This window comes from Gorilla gorilla, chromosome 15 (genome assembly GCF_029281585.2).
Source record: "Gorilla gorilla gorilla isolate KB3781 chromosome 15, NHGRI_mGorGor1-v2.1_pri, whole genome shotgun sequence".
Taxonomy (NCBI): Eukaryota; Metazoa; Chordata; class Mammalia; order Primates; family Hominidae; genus Gorilla; species Gorilla gorilla.
Window position 1 is genome coordinate 33,825,237 of NC_073239.2, and position 16,657 is coordinate 33,841,893.

General features: G+C 47.6%; 1 protein-coding gene across 17 annotated transcripts in view; it reads left to right on the plus strand.

Moving 5' to 3' along the window:
• SLC7A7 (solute carrier family 7 member 7) overlaps positions 1-16,657 on the plus strand; it is a 56,028-nt gene that overhangs the window by 9,081 nt on the left and 30,290 nt on the right. For 8 of the 17 annotated variants that reach the window (XM_063697808.1, XM_063697810.1, XM_063697803.1 and 5 more), the window contains 3 exons: positions 1,046-1,164; positions 5,364-5,501; positions 7,383-7,923. In XM_063697808.1, the coding sequence (XP_063553878.1) occupies positions 7,425-7,923 (499 nt within the window). In that variant the 5' untranslated portion in view covers positions 1,046-1,164; positions 5,364-5,501; positions 7,383-7,424. Of the gene's footprint in view, positions 1-196; positions 509-1,045; positions 1,165-4,501; positions 4,694-5,363; positions 5,502-7,382; positions 7,924-16,657 lie in introns of those variants that run through there. The other 9 variants (XM_063697817.1, XM_063697806.1, XM_063697809.1 and 6 more) reach the window with 3 other exon arrangements.

The following is a 16,657-nucleotide window of genomic DNA, read 5'->3' on the forward strand; positions in this document are numbered from 1 at the left end:
GTGATGAAGATATGTAATAATTTCTTTTTTCTTTTTTTCTTTTTGGACTGGAGTGCTCACTGCAACCTCCGCCTCCCGGGTTCAAGTGATTCTCCTGCCTCAGCCTCCCAAGTAGCTGGGATTACAGGCACCCGCCACCACGCCTGGCTAATTTTTGTAAATTTAGTAGAGACGGGGTTTCACGATGTTGGCCAGACTGGTCTCGAACTCCTGACCTTGTGATCTGCCCGCCTCGGCCTCCCAAAGTGCTGGGATTACAGGCATGAGCCACCGCGCCCGGCTGATGTGTAATAATTTCTAATTTTGAATATAAAGAGGCTTACACAATTTGTATTCCAGGAAAATTGATATTTCCCCCACCTCTGCTAAGTAAACATTCGACAGATGTTTAAATAAAACTGGTTCGAAGGGATGCCAACTCATTAGTCTGCCCAGGGTGCCATGGCCCAGTTGGCTCTTACCTGGCGACATACATCGATATCACCTGAACCAATTAGAGATCTCAGCTGTGAGTGAGCTTGCTTGGTGTCTAAATGTGTGCTTGGCTGTCCCCCTATAAGTGGTCTTCCTTGGCTTGTATTACCTCCCCTTGGCTTGCTTTAGGGGCTGAAATGGCACTGACACTCTTGAGATGGGACTGCAGAGTTTCCTTCCCCTAACCATGGGATCGTATCCCCTCTGCAGGACTAAGGATAGTACATGAGTGGGAGATGAGTAGGAAATGGGATGAGTGGAGTTGCAAGAGGCATCAGAGGTCACTGTCAATGGAGGGGAAAGCTTAAGTGCTCAGTAAATGTAGGGCAACAAGGAAGGGGGGGCTGGGGCTGAGGTAGGGAGGAGAAGGAGCTGAGACTCAGGTATTTGGTGCCAGTGTAGTAGAGAAGCTGCCTGGAGGCGGGCAGGCACTGAGGTCCTCTGGGTCTGACCAGGCAGTCCCAGCTCCAGCCCGTCCCCTGGCCCCTCCCCGCTGCCGGCCAGAGTCACACATGTGTTTTCCTGTTTTCCGTTTCAGTCCCCGTTACCCTCTGCTTTTTCTGCTCCTCAGAGTCAACAGCTGCTGCAGCGTGAGCGATACCCTTGGTTCTCCTAACTAGCACCTTCCCCTCTCCCCTGATTCAGCTGGTAGCCCCTCCTCCCCGCACCTGCCCAAAGGTCACTGGACAGGTAAGAGGTGGGAGAGGAGGGACAATGGGCGAGAGGGGAAGTGCAGGAGGAGGATGGAGTCCTAAAAATTGGCTGATTGGAGACCCAAGAGCCTCCTGTTTCTTGATCCCAGCCCTGTCCCTCCCTGGGCTGAACCTTCTGCCCAGAGACTTCAGCCCTTCCTTAATGGAAGCCCTGGCCACAGGAGTAAACAATTTCTTTTTTGTTTCACTTTTTTTTTTTTTTTTTTTTAAAGAGACTGTCTTAGCCACAGTGGAATATAGAAAAACAAACAGAGAACTGGGGAGGGAGGAGCTGAGCTTCTAGCTTGGAGTGATGGGGAAATCTAGCCATACCAGAGTGTATCTGTTTTCTGTTTCTGTTGTTAGGGGAGGCAGCACAGACTGATTGGAGCCAGGAAGGCAGGACATGGGGTCTCTGGGAGAGAAAGTGTGTTCTTACAGTAGTTCCCTGAGCTTGGCTGAGGAGCCAAGACCCCGAATTATGTGCTAGTTCCTGGAGAAATTGTGTTTTGGTGTTGTCATTCGAGGGTGAGGTTAGGGTGAGGGGCTCCATTGGCTGTCCTGCCCAGCACTGCATCCTGGAGGCCCTGCTGCCAGTTTCTGAATCAAATTTCTTCCACAGGCTGTAGGATGAGTGTGCTGTCCTGTAGTCTTCACTGGGTGTTCAGAGATGAATGCATCTCAGACAGGGAAAGGCAACAAGGGCTGCTGTTATCTTATGGGGTTTCTCATGTAAAACCTGGGGTGGGTCAGTCACGGTGGCTCACACCTTTAATCCCAGCACTTTGGGAGGCTGAGGTGGGAGGATCACGAGGTCAGGAGTTCGAGACCAGCCTGGACAACATGGTGAAACCCCATCTCTACTAAAAATACAAAAATTAGCTGGGTGCGGTGGCAGGCACCTGTAATCCCAGCTACTTGGGAGGCTGAGGCGGGAGAACCCGGGAGGCGGAGGTTGCAGTGAGCAGAGATTGTGCCACTGCACTCCAGCCTGGGGGACAAAGCAAAACTCCATCTCGGGGAAAAAAAACCCAAAAACCAAAAAAAAAAAAAAAAAAAAAACAAACCTGGGGTAGAAGAGCCCCTTTGGGAGAGCCTAGGGGTGTTGCTGGTCCCAGGCTGCCTGAATGGTGGGGCTGCCTGAATGGTGGAAGCATTACCCTAAGACCCAGGGTCTCAGGGAGAAATGTGAGCTGCCAAAGATGGTGCCTTCTTGTCCAGGGTGCCAGGTAGTGGTTGAGAAAAGAGGGGGTCTTCATGTTCTCAATGCATGGCAGCCTCCCTTGCCTAGTGCGCACGGGCAGACTGAAGTAGGTTAGAGTCCACTAGCACTTCCTGGTGCTACCACTAGGGCGTGCTGTTTGCTGGAGTGTGGGTTTTACCCCCAGCAGATTTCTGTCTCAAAATTCCACGGATTAGGACTTCACTTTTCAGATGCTACCAGTCAGGAATGAAACCCTGTACACTTCTCTCTCCATTCCCCCTCACAGTTTTCCCTTCCTTTGTCCGTCCTTCCTTCCTTTCTTTTACGTCATATTAGGACACATGCCCACCCCTTGGTGCCAGTGAATTTGGTCTTAAAAGGGCAGGCGTGATGATGTGTTTGTGTTTTTTTTTTTTTTGTTTGCTTTAGAAGTGGGCACCCTAGCAATAGCAGCACTGCCAAGAGGACTTGTAATCACCTCTTATCCCTACAAAGAATGAGAAAGGGGAGGGGCAGCCAGGAAGGAGATTAACAAACTTTGTTGGAGCCTTTCGTCTAGGCTATAGACTGAAGGATGACAGAGGCTTTCTTTCTTTTTAATCTAGTCTGCTTACATCTTCCCGTAGGCAATTCATGTAGATAATTCCTGTCCAAAAGCAAGGTCTAAGGTGGCACCGGTGGCTCATGCCTGTAATCTCATCACTTTGGGAGGCAGAAGCAGGTGGATCAGTTGAGGCCAGGAGTTCAAGACCAGCCTGGCCAACATGGCGAAACCTCGTCTCTACTAAAAATACAAAAATTAGGCTGGGCACAATGGCTCATGCCTGTACTCCTAGCACTTTGGGAGGCCGAGGTGGGCGGATTGCCTGAGTTTAGGAGTTTAAGACCATCCTGGTCAATATGGTGAAACCCCGACTCTACTAAAAACAAAAAAGATTAGCTGGGCGTGGTGGTGTGCACCTGTAATCCCAGCTACTCGGGAGGCTGAGGCAGGAGAATTGCTTGAACCCAGTAGGTGGAGGCTGCAGTGAGCCGAGATTGCACCACTGCACTCCAGCCTGGGCGACAGAGTAAGTGTCTGTCTCAAAATAAATAAAATAAAATAAAATAAAATAAAAATACCAAAATACACAAAAATTAGCCAGGTGTAATCCTAGTTACTCAGGAGGCTGATGCATGAGAATTGCTTGAACCAGGAGGTGGTGGAGGTTGCAGTGAGTCAAGATCGTGCCACTGCACTCCAGCCTGGGGGACAGAGTGAGACTCTGTCTCAAAAAAAAGAAAATAAATAAATAAAAAATAAAAAAAATAAAATAAAAGGAAGGCCTAGAGACTAAGGCAGGCCAGGGGGATGGGGAGATGGAGAGATAGTATACTTGTGTGATTAAGAGTATATGAGCTCTGGAGGTTCCATGAGATGATGTGCTTAAGTCCTTAGCAGTGTGTCTGGCCCAGTAAGTGCTCAGTAAGTGATAGCAATTATCATTACAGGAGCATTTTGGAGAAAAGGAGAGTCTCCTCCGGAAGGATTTCAGATCATTGTGAGCCTGTCTTGGGAGAAGCATGATCTCTGGGAAGGCTCACACCAGAATCCTCCTCCTAGATTAAATTAAAAGTTTAAAGAGCTAGAATGGGAGGATGTATGGTAGAGATGTCTCCCAGAGTATATTTAGATCTCTATTCTCTGGTTGTAGAATAACCAAAGAGGGTTAGAACAGATAGGAGAAGAAACAGACAGTTGGATTTCAGAATGGATAAGGGTCTATTTCTGTTGGTAAAAGAGACTCAGAATACCAGATTTAAAGTAAATAATAAAGATAGCATAAACTATGTGATTTCCAAAAAATGCTCAGCTTCCTCTGCCTGTTCTGGGCCTGTCTGTCCAACAGAATTCAGTGAAATCTGATTTCCTCATATTCTTTTTTAATTTTTTTTTTTGAGATGGAGTCTTGCTGTGTTGCCCAGGCTGTAGTGCAGTGGCCTAATGTCGGTTCACTGCAAGCTCCGCCTCCCGGGTTCATGCCATTCTCCTCATTCTCCTGCCTCAGCCTCCCAAATAGCTGGGACTACAGGTGCCGGCCACCACGCCCGGCTAATTTTTATTTTTTTGTGTTTTTAGTAGAGACGGGGTTTCACCGTATTAGCCAGGATGGTCTTGATCTCCTGACCTTGTGATCCGCCTGCCTCAGCCTCCCAAAGTGCTGGGATTACAGGCGTGAGCCACCGCATCTGGCCTGATTTCCTCATATTTTTTAGGAAAGTGGAGTCAACTTATATTTGAGGAAGGCGTTTATAGGAATTTATGCTTATCCCAGAGATCTTGGTATGTTTTGTCAAGAATGAAAAGGCACATGGGTCTGGTGGGGATGCGGTCAGATATTTGATCTCTTGACTGTGTTTCTTTTGAAGTAGTCTGAGGCTCAGACTCTGGGGCAGTGGCCCAGGCTTGGAGGCAACCCCCCAGTCTCTCTTTGCATGGGGAAGTGTGCAGAGTTCTCTTAGAACGCCCAGTCACATGGTGTAGAAACTGCTCTTACACTTCCTGTAATCTCAGCATGGGAACAAGCCTTTGTGTCACACTGTGCAACCTTCCTCCCTTTCTTAAATGCTTGGGGTGAGAGAGAAGAGAGGCTAGGGTGGGGCATGGAGGACACAGAGAGAGAGAGTGCTGTGTATTCCTTCCCCGCTACTGTCCTGTCCTCAGCTAACTTGCTCTGGGACAGCTTCCCCAGGGCTACAGATACTGCACCCAGCTGACTGTCCTTTCTTCTGGGCCCCTGGTCCCAGAGCAGAGCTGACAAAGGAGATTCCTGAGAGAGCACCTTCTTATCACAGAAAGTGCTGAGCCAAGAGCTCCTAGCTGCCCCTTTTGCAGATGTGAAGGGCCAGTGAACCTTGGACCCAGATGGTTGCTTAATACTCCTTTCCCCCTCCCTCACTCCTTCCTTTGCGGGCTGCCTCACCTCCTCCACCCTTCTTGCTTAAATCCATAGGCATTTGTCTGGCCTTCCCTTTTACTGCTGGCTGGGAAGGAGGAGCATCAGACCACAGATCCTGGAAGGCACTTCTCTCCCTGACTGCTGCTCACACTGCCGTGAGAACCTGCTTACATCCAGGACCAAGGAGTGAGTGTGCGTTCCACCGTCTTCTCATCTCCACTCACCTTGCTAACCCTCCTCTTTGCTGCTGTGCAGTGTCTAATCACTTCTTCTCCCGAGTGCCTCTCACCCTAACATCTCTCCATTGCTTGACTAGCCTCTCCCATTTTCCTCTCAGCTGTCTCCTGCTCGGTGTTTTCCAGCATGTGCTGCCTGGCTGCAGCTGTCTCCCTGCCTTGGCTCGGGGTGGTATCTCTCCAGCAGCAACTCTGGGGTAGGGAGTGGCCATCAGCTGCCTCCAATCATCTCTAGGTTTTATGGTACATTGGATCGCCCTTCTCTCATTCATACTTTTTTGGGTGATTCAACGATGCTGATATGAGGGATCTGATAGCAGGAGGCTTAGAATACCAGAGAATGGGAAAGGAAAAGCAAGGAAAAGATAATAGCTTGTCTTCTTTCAGGGTGAAGTGGGTCTACTTGGGTTTTGCCAGGGCTGAAGACTCCAGCTAAGGGTTAAGGGATGCTCTTTGGGCAGGAGGATGGTTGTGGGTTTCCAGCAGATTTCTGAAGCCTTTAGTTTTGGCAGACATAGAGTCCTTGGGGAAAAGAGCAGTGTCATGAGACGCTCCCACAGATTAGTTGCTGGTAAGGTCAGTTCCTAATGTTGTACCTCAGCACAGGTGATCCCTGAAGCTGAAATTGGAGGGAAGACGGGTTTTGGATAAGGCTGAAAACTCGGGGTCAAGCCATTATAGTTATTTTCTGGGAGCCGCCACACTGCCCCCATGCCTGTCTTGTATTATAGCAGGCTCAGAGAGAACCAACATTTAGTTTTTTGTTTTTGATTTTGTTTTTTTTTTGAGACAGAGTTTTGCTCTTGTTGGCCAGGCTGGAGTGCAATGGCCCAATCTTGGCTTACCGCAACCTCTGCCTCCCGGGCTCAAGTGATTCTCCTGCCTCAGCCTCCCAAGCAGCTGGGATTACAGGCATGTGCCACCACGCATGGCTAATTTTTGTATTTTTAGTAGAGACTGGGTTTCTAAATGTTGGTCAGGCTGGTCTCGAACTCCCGACTTTAGGTGATCTGCCCGCCTTGGCCTCCCAAAGTGCTGGGATTGCAGACGTGAGCCACAGCGCCCGGCCCAAGATTTAGTTCTCTATTTGGTGAGTCGGTTGGGCAGCAATATCCTAATGATGAGAGACAGATCCTTTCTCTCTGGCGAATGAGTGCCTTCTCTTAAAAATTCAAGTTGGAGGCTGGGCAAGGTGGCTCACACCTGTAATCCCAGCACTTTGGGAGGCCGAGGCGGGCGGATAACCTGAGGTTGGGAGTTTGAGACCAGCCTGACCAACATGGAGAAACCCCATCTCTACTAAAAATACAAAATTAGCTGGGTGTGGTGGTGCATGCCTGTAATCCCAGCTACTCGGGAGGCCGAGGCAGGAGAATCACTTGAACCCGGGAGGCGGAGGTTGCAGTGAGCTGAGATCGCGCCATTGCACTCCAGCCTGGGCAACAAGAGCAAAACTCCATCTCAAAAAAAAAAAAAAAAAAAAATTAGCCACGCGTGGTGGCAGGTGCCTGTAATCCCAGCTACTTGGGAGGCTGAGGCAAGAGAAGCGCTTGAACCCGGGAGGCTGAGGTTGCAGTGAGCCAAGCCGAGATTGCACCACTGCACTCCAGCCTGGGCTACAGAGAGAGACTCTGTCAATAAATAAATAAATACATAGATAGATAGATAGACAAATATTCAAGTTGGGGTTGTTTTGATGAGTGAGCTGGAGAAAAGGTTATTTGGAGGTCTCCGCAGTGGTTGGTGAGCTGCCCATATTACCCTGTGTTGGAGGCGGGTAGAGGTTCTATGTAATTGCCAACCACCTAATCTATAGCATCATCTTTCTTCCTTAAAGGGCAATGCCACGAAGCTGGTGAAGGGTTTCCACTCCTCCACCATGGTTGACAGCACTGAGTATGAAGTGGCCTCCCAGCCTGAGGTGGAAACCTCCCCTTTGGGTGATGGGGCCAGCCCAGGGCCGGAGCAGGTGAAGCTGAAGAAGGAGATCTCACTGCTTAACGGCGTGTGCCTGATTGTGGGGAACATGATTGGCTCGGGCATCTTTGTTTCCCCCAAGGGTGTGCTCATATACAGTGCCTCCTTTGGTCTCTCTCTGGTCATCTGGGCTGTCGGGGGCCTCTTCTCCGTCTTTGGGGCCCTTTGTTATGCGGAACTGGGCACCACCATTAAGAAATCTGGGGCCAGCTATGCCTATATCCTGGAGGCCTTTGGAGGATTCCTTGCTTTCATCAGACTCTGGACCTCCCTGCTCATCATTGAGCCCACCAGCCAGGCCATCATTGCCATCACCTTTGCCAACTACATGGTACAGCCTCTCTTCCCGAGCTGCTTCGCCCCTTATGCTGCCAGCCGCCTGCTGGCTGCTGCCTGCATCTGTAAGTGGGGCTGGGGTAGGAGGTGGTGGGTGGAGGGCTGGACAGAGGCTGGGATGTGAGTGCAGTCTGGGAGTAAGAAGGAGATAGAGAGGAATGTCTCTGACAACATATATATATATATATATATATAGTTAATGTATGCTTTGTGTGAAAATTCAAACAGTACCACAGTGTATCGCAAAAACACTCACCTTTTCCCCAGCTTCTCACAGTAAGCACTATTAGCAGTTTGCATATTCTTCCTGATTTTTTTTTTTTTTTTTAAAGAGACATGTATTTTGCTCTGTCACACAGACTGGAGTGCAGTGGTGTGATTATACCTTACTTCAGCCTCGAACTTCTAGGCTCAAGCTATCCTCTTGCCTCAGCCTCCTGAGTAGCAGGGACCACAGGCACACTGATTTTTTTTTTTCTTGTTCCTTCAAGAGATGTAGTTTTGGCAGGGTGTGGTGGCTTATGCCTGTAATCCCAGCACTTTGGGAGGCTGAAGTGGGCAGATCACCTGAGGTCAGGAGTTCGAGACTAGCCTGGCCAACATCGTGAAACCCCATCTCTACTAAAAATACAAAAATTAGCTGGATGTGGTGGCAGGCGCCTGTAATCCCAGCTACTCAGGAGGCTGAGGCAGGAGAATCGCTTGAACCCAGGAGGCAGAGGTTGTGGTGAGCCAAGATCGCACCACTGCACTCCAGCCTGGGCAACAGAGTGAGACTCCATCTCAAAAAAAAAAAAAAAAAAAAGAGGTGTAGTTTTGTTCTTTTACAAAAATGAGATCATACTAGTCTGCATGTAATTCTACAGTGTGCTTTTCCTCTAGCATTATCAGTGACATTCTTTTCTACTTACAGATCTACTTTTTAAAAAATGCTTCATATTATTTCATGTTAATTTTAAGGATGCATAGTAATTTATTTATCTAGCTGGTCCTCTGTTAATGGCCATGTACGTTGGTTTCAGTTTCTCAGTCTTACAGATAATGCTCCAGTGAATATCTTTTTGCAGCTGCATGAGTATTTCTGTAGGCTGGATTCTTCCTTTTTTTTTTTTTTTTTGAGATAGAGTCACTCTGTCGCCCAGGCTTGAGTGGTGCAATCTCAGCTCACTGCAACCTCCATCTTCTGGGTTCAAGTGATTCTCCGGCCTCAGCCTCCCTAGTAGCTGGGATTACAGGCATGTGCCACCATGCCTAGCTAATTTTTTTTCTATTTTTGGTGGAGACGGGGTTTCACTGTGTTGGCCAGGCTGGACTTGAACTCCTGACCTCAAGTGATCTACCTGCCTTGGCTTCCCAAAGTGTTGGGATCACAGGCGTGAGCCACTGCACCCGGCTTCTGTGGGCTAGATTTTTAATACTGTCATTTCAGTCCACCTTGGCTTTTTCTCCATCTCATAAATAAAACATTATTTAAATCTGTACATTCAGTAAAGCCATTGGAGGTGCTGAGATGATGATTCTCCATAGCCCCATCCCTCAGATGCCTCTATTCTTGAAAAATGCCCTTCCAACCTGGGAGAGCCTAGGACCTTAGAGATGCCTTCCACCCCGCAACTGTGAAGAAGCTCAGACATTCTGTCAATTTGAGGGGCAGCTGCTCTAGCAGTTGGGGCACAGGAATTTTGCACCAGGTGCAATTGTTCATTGGCTCACCGCTCTCCAATCAGTTTGTGTCCTTTTTTCTTTCAATTTCTGTATTGCCCCATTCACTCCTCAACTTCCTTTCCAGCTTCTCTGATTTTACTGTTGTGTAGAGAACTGGCTGTCTTCTGTGGGGTCCTTCTGTGTTTTGTGTGTCCTTGTATCTGGCCTGGACTCATCTCTGCATATGGGATGTTTGTCATACATGGCAACAGTCAGGGAGGGGTGGAAGGCACTGCTTTGTGTTGCAAGAAGGGGGTTTTCACTGAGGTTTTTTTTTTTTTTTTTTTTCCTGAGACGGAGTTTCACTCTTGTTGCCCAGGCTGGAGTGCAATGGCGCAATCTCGGCTCACCACAACCTCTGCCTCCCGGGTTCAAGTGATTCTCCTGCCTCAGCCTCTCAAGTAGCTGGGATTACAGGCATGTGCCACCACGCCTGGCTAATTTTTGTATTTTTATTAGAGACAGGGTTTCTCCATGTTGGTCAGGCTGGTCTTGAACTCCCGACCTCAGGTGATCTGCCCGCCTTGGCCTCCCAAAGTGCTGGGATTACAGGCATGAGCCACCGTGCCCAGCCTTCACTGAGGTCTTAAATATGATCTGTGATTTCTCTTGCATTACTTGCAGATGATCTGGTAGGTTGCTTACTGGCAAAACTAATTTTAGGATCTATTGGTCTTGGAGCACCCTCAAATGTGGGCATATGGTTAATTATATCATGTGCAGAGAAGGATTATTTCATCTAAGTAATATTTCTAAGATGGCTGCATTCCTTTAAAATACCAGAAGTCTATTATTATTTTTTTTTTTTTGAGATGGAGTTTCGCTCTTGTTGCCCAGGCTGGAATGCAATGGTGCGATCTTGGCTCACCGCAACCTCTGCCTCCCAGGTTCAAGTGATTTTCCTGCCTCAGCCTCCCGAGTAGCTGGGATTACAGGCGTGCTACCATGCCCGGCTAATTTTGTATTTTTAGTAGAGATGGGGTTTCTCCATGTTGGTCAGGCTAGTCTCGAACTCCAGACCTCAGGTAATCCGCCCCCCTCGGCTTCCCAGAGTGCTGGGATTACAGGCATGGGCCACCTTCCCGGCCTTAGAATTCTATTATTTTAACTATCTTTGTCTGTGTCATTTCTGACAGCTCTTGTTCCTCGATTCTGGCATTGTGCCTACCTCTGCCAGTCGACCCTTTTTAATTTTCTGCTGTTGCTGCTTTTTTTTTTTTTTTGAGACAGAGTTTCGCTCTTGTTGCCCAGGCTGGAGTGCAATGGTGCGATCTCAGCTCACTGCAACCTCCGCCTCCCGGGTTCCAGCGATTCTCTTGCCTCAGCCTCCCAAGTAGCTGGGATTACAGGTGCCCGCCACCACGCCAAGCTAATTTTTTGTATTTTTAGAAGAGATGGGATTTCACAGCCACTGCACCTGGCCAATTTTCTGCTTCTAATTTGGGTATAGAGACATACATGTTTAAATCCTCATTCACCCATGTACACATTCACGTGCCTGTACATCCTTGTAAGAATACATGCAAAGGCCGGGTGCAGTCGCTCACGCCTGTAATCCTAGCACTTTGGGAAGCTAAGGTGGGCAGATCATGAAACCCCTTCTCTACTAAAAATACAAAAAAGGCCGGGCATGGTGGCTCACGCCTGTAATCCCAGCACTTTGGGAGGCCGAGATGGGTGGATCACGAGGTCAAGAGATCAAGATCATCCTGGCCAACATGGTGAAACCCCGTCTCTACGAAAACGCAAAAAAATTAGCTGGGTGTGGTGGTGCGTGCCTATAGTCCCAGCTACTCGGGAGGCTGAGGCAGGGGAATCGCTTGAACCCGGGAGGCAGAGGTTGCAGTGAGCAGAGATTGCACCATTGCACGCCAGCCTGGGTGACAGAGCCAGACTCTGTCTCAAAAAAAAAAAAAAAAAAAAAAGCTGGGCGTGGTGGTGGGTGCCTATAATCCCAGCTACTAGGGAGGCTGCCACAGGAGGAACGCTTGAACCCGGAAGCAGAGGTTGCAGTAGCCGAGATCATGCTACTGCACTCCAGCCTGGGCCACAGAGCGAGACTCTGTCTCAAAAGACAAAACAAAACAAAACAAAACAAAAAGAATACATGCAAAGTAGCCGCAGTTATGGTTCATATGCAGAGCTCTTCAGTGAGTAAAATGCATAGAGTTTTGTGCACACATGTGTGACACACATTTGAGATTTCTCTGATAGAGTGAAAGGTGCACACCACTTGTGCACACACTTGTGTTTGAGGTTGGGCTCAATAGCTATGTGACCTTGAGCCAGGTGCACTGACTGTTTAATTCCAGGCTGTTGTGAGAATGGAATGAGATTCAGTGAAAACCATGAATTATGACTCAAGTATAAGGTATTATGTTTAAAATTACTGTCTTTCTTGGTCACTTATAGTCCTGTTCCTCTTCCTGCTTCTTGGCTTCATCTGAGTAGTTATGGTTAGATAAATGAGATATTACTGCATAGATAATATCTGGACTTTGTTCTATCTTTGATAACTTCAGAGGAGCATAGAGATCTAAAGAAGGTTCAGAAGGGCAACCAAGACTAAGAATTTAGTGACATATGATTCATGGGTTTATTCCTTCAGCCACTGTTTTGGTTTTGTTTTTTAATTTTTTTTATAGAGATGGGGTCTCGCTATGTTGCCCAGGCTGGTCTCAAACTCCTGGGCTCAAGCTATCTGCCTGCCTTGGCCTCCCAAAGTGCTAGGATTACGGGCGTGAGCCATTGTGCCTGGCCTTCAGGCACTGTTTAATAAGCACCTGACACAAGTCAGATGCTGGGACCTATGAAGACATTCTGATTAGCCTAAGTGAGAACTTAGGCAGAATCTTCAGATTTAGCAAGAGAAGGGCTTTAATTTAGAGCTTTCATACATTCCCTCCCTTAGAAAAAATTTAATTAGGGCATGCTATGTGTGTGCTAGATATTTTACTTAGTGCTGAAAAACAAAGAAGAATGATGTCTGGCCCTTGCCATTCAATAATTTATAGTCCAGAAAGGAGACAGACGTGTTAACAGATAATTGTCATGCAATATAATTTGTGCACTGATAGAGGCACCATAAGAGCAAATGGGGCAACTTTTTTTTTTTTTTTTGAGATGAAGTTTCACTCTTGTTGCCCAGGCTGGAGTGCAGTGGTGTGATCTCGCCTCACTCACGCAACCTCCATGTCCCAAGTTAAGCGATTCTCCTGCCCCAGCCTCCTGAGCAGCTGGGATTACAGGTGTGCACCACCACGCCCGGCTAATTTTTGTGTTTTTAGTAGAGACGGGGTTTCACCACGTTGGCTAGGCTGGTCTCGAACTCCTAACCTCAGGCGAACTGCCCGCCTCAGCCTCCCAAATTGCTGGGACTACAGGCATGAGCTACCACGCCCGACCTAAATGGGACAACTTTATTTTTGTAGGGGAGGAGAGCTTAGGAAGGTATCGCAGAGAACATGGTGTCTGAGCTGAATTTTGAAAATAAATATAGCTGTCTCCTGTGACCTTTCACACAGGAGACTGCATGTGCAAAGGTGTGGAGGTGCAAGGTACAGAATGTTCAGAGAATTCCATGTCGTTGGTATGGTTAGAATGTGGGGTGGGAGAAGGGTGAGGAGACAGCCCTGGGTGAGATGGGTTTTATAATCAGGTTGGACTTTATCTAAAAGATAAGGTGAAGCTATTGTTTATTTTTATATTTTTAGAGATGGGGGTTCTTGCTCTGTCGCCCAGGCAGGAGTGCAGTGGTGCAGTCATAGCTCACTGCGGCCTCCAACTCCTGGCCTCAAGTAATCCTCCTACCTCCTGAGTAGCTAGGATTACAGGTGGGAGCTACAAAGCTACACAGCTACTGATTTTAAGCAGGGGAATGGGGACTAGTGAAATAATGAGACTTAGTTAAAAGGAGAACTCTGGTGGCCACATGGAGAATGTTTTTGGAAAGAGCAAGAGACAGAAGGTGGGGAGACTGGTTTAGGGAGCTGAAACCTGAATCCATGTGAAGGGTGATGAATATCTGCATTGTGCAGTGGCCTTAGGAACAGAGATGAGGGTATGAATAAAGAAATAGTTGGCCCGGCGCGGTGGCTCACGCCTGTAATCCCAGCACTTTAGGAGGCCGAGGCTGGCGGATCTCGAGGTCAGGAGATTGAGACCATCCTGGCTAACACAGTGAAACCCCGTCTCTACTAAAAATACAGAAAAAATTAGCCGGGCATGGTAGCAGGAGCCTGTAGTCCCAGCTACTCGGGAAGCTGAGGCAGGAGAATGGCATGAACCCGGGAAGTGGAGCTTGCAGTGAGCCCAGATCGTGCCACTGCACTCCAGCCTGGGTGACAGAGAGAGACTCCGTCTCCAAAAAAAAAAAAAAAAAAAGTTAACAGTGGACTTTCAAGGACTTTTTGCCGGGGGTCGGAGAGCTCTCACAGGTACAGCCCTGCCTCCAGCCTTGCCCATAGGTTTCCACCCCAGTATGTTGCTCCCTGTTTAAAATCCTCCAGTGCCTCCTCATACGCTTTAGGATAAAATCTAAATCCCTAGGAAGGTGTGCCTTGTGCTTTTGCCGCTTTGGCCTTCTCATATCCCATAATCCTTCATGCACACCCCATTACCCATACTTCTAGGTATGGGGAATGTGGAAGCTCTCAGAGTTCATGAAGCTAGAGATTTGAGCTTGGACAGGTGTGGGTGATGGGGCTGCCATCTAAAATAGGGAAGGTGGGCTGAGTGTGAGGTAGACAGGGCATCCGAGTCTTCTGCCAGGCTGCTTATGTGGCCCTTCCATGAGCAGCGCTTTCTTTGGGTGTCATGACACAGATTTGGGTCATTTTCCCAGCAGTTGAGTCACGCTTACCTAAAAAAAGAGGTCGATATGGTGAAACTCCGTCTCTACTAAAACACAAAAAAATTAGCCGGGCATGATGGCGGGCACCTGTAATCCCAGCTCCTTGGGAGGCTGAGGCAGGAGAATCGCTTGAACCTGGGAGGTGGAGGTTGCAGTGAGCCGAGATTGCACCATTGCACTCTAGCCTGGGCGACAGAGCAAGACTCTGTCTCAAAAAAAAAAAAAAAAAAAAAAAAAGAGATTGATGTGTGAATGATAATGTCAGTTTACTGATGTATGTACAGTTTTTTTTTTTTTTTGAGACAGAGTCTCACTATGTCGGCAGGCGGAGGTTGCAGTGAGCCGAGATCCCAGCTTCAAGCGATTCTCCTGCCTCAGCCTCCTGAGTGGCTGGGATTACAGGCTCCTGCCACCACACCCAGCTAATTTTTGTGTTTTTAGTAGAGACGAGGTTTCACCATGTTGGCCAGGATGGTCTCAATCTCCTGACCTCGTGATCTGCCCGCCTCAGCCTCCCAAAGTGCTGGGATTACAGGCGTGAGCCACCGCACTCGGCCTTTGATGTATGTACAGTTTGTAGATGAGCATACACGGGTAATTTCTTTTTTTTAAATTTTTATTTATTTAATTTTTCTTCCACTTTTATTTTAGGTTCCAGGGCACATGTGCAGGATGTGCAGCTTTGTTACATAGGTAAACATGTGCCATGATTGTTTGCTGCACAGATCAACCCATCACCTGGGTATTAAGCCTAGCATCCATTAGCTATGATTCCTGATGCCCTCCCTCCACCAACCTCTACCGACAGGCCCCAGTGTGTGTTGTTCTTCCCCCGCATTTGTCCACGTGTTCTCACCATTCAGCTCCCACTTATAAGTGAGAACATTTGGTGTTTGGTTTTCTGTTCCTACATTAGTTTGCTGAGGATAATGGCTTCCAGTTTCATCCATGTCCCTGCAAAGGACATGATCTCATTCCTTTTTATGGCTGCACACTATTCCATGGTATATATGTACCACATTTTCTTACTTGCCGTACCTTTCTTTTTCTTTTGAGACTGAGTCTTGCTCTGTCGCCTAGGCTGGAATGCTGTGGCATGATCTTGGCTAACTGCAACCTCTGCCTCCTTGTTTTGGGTGGTTCTCTGCCTCAGCCTTCTGAGTAGCTAGGATTACAGGAGCCCACCACCACACCTGGCTAATTTTTGTATTTTTAGTAGAGACGGAGTTTCACCATCTTGGCCAGGCTGGTCTTGAACTCCTGACCTTGTGGTCCACCTGCCTCGGCATCCCAAAGTGCTGGGATTACAGGCATGAGCCACTGCACCTGGCCAGGCGTTCCTTTTTCTCTGCAAACTTGCCAGCATCTGTTGTTTCTTGCCTTTTTTTGTTTGTTTGTTTTTTGTTTTTTGAGACGAAGTTTCACTCTTGTTGCCCAGGCTGGAGTGCAATGGCACAATCTCGGCTCAATGCAACCTCCACCTCCCAAGTTCAAGGAATTCTCCTGCCTTAGCCTCCTGAGTAGCTGGGATAACAGGCGTACACACCCCCATGCCCAGCTAATTTTGTATTTGGCTAATTTTGTATTGTTAGAGACGGGGTTTCTCCATGTTGGTCAGGCTGGTCTTGAACTACTGACCTCAGGTGATCCACCTGCCTCAGCCTCCCAAAGTGCTGGGATTACAGATGTGAACCACCATGCCTGGCTGTTTCTTGACTTTTTAATTATTGCCATTCTGACTGACGTGAGATGATTTCTCATTGTGGTTTTGATTTGCATTTCTCTAATGATCAGTGCTGTTGAGCTTTTTTTCATGTTTGTTGGCCGCATGAATGTCCTCTTTTGAGAAGTGTTTGTTCATGTCCTTTTCTCACTTTTTAATGGGATTGTTTGTTTCTTTCTTGTAAATTTGTTTAAATTCCTTGTAGACTCTGATTATTAGACCTTTTTCAGATGGATAGATTGCAAAAATTTTCTCCCATTCTGTAGAGGTTGTCTCTTCCCTCTGATGATAATTTATTTTGCTGTGCAGAAGCTCTTTAGTTTAATAAGATCCCATTTGTCAATTTTTGCTTTTGTGGCAATTGCTTTTGGTATTTTTGCCATGAAATCTTTGCCCGTGCCTATGTCCTGAATGGTATTGCTATAAAACCCTAGATTTTTTTCTAGGGTTTTTATAGTTTTGGGTTTTACATTTAAGTCTTGAATCCATCGTGAGTTAATTTTTGTATAAGATATAAGGA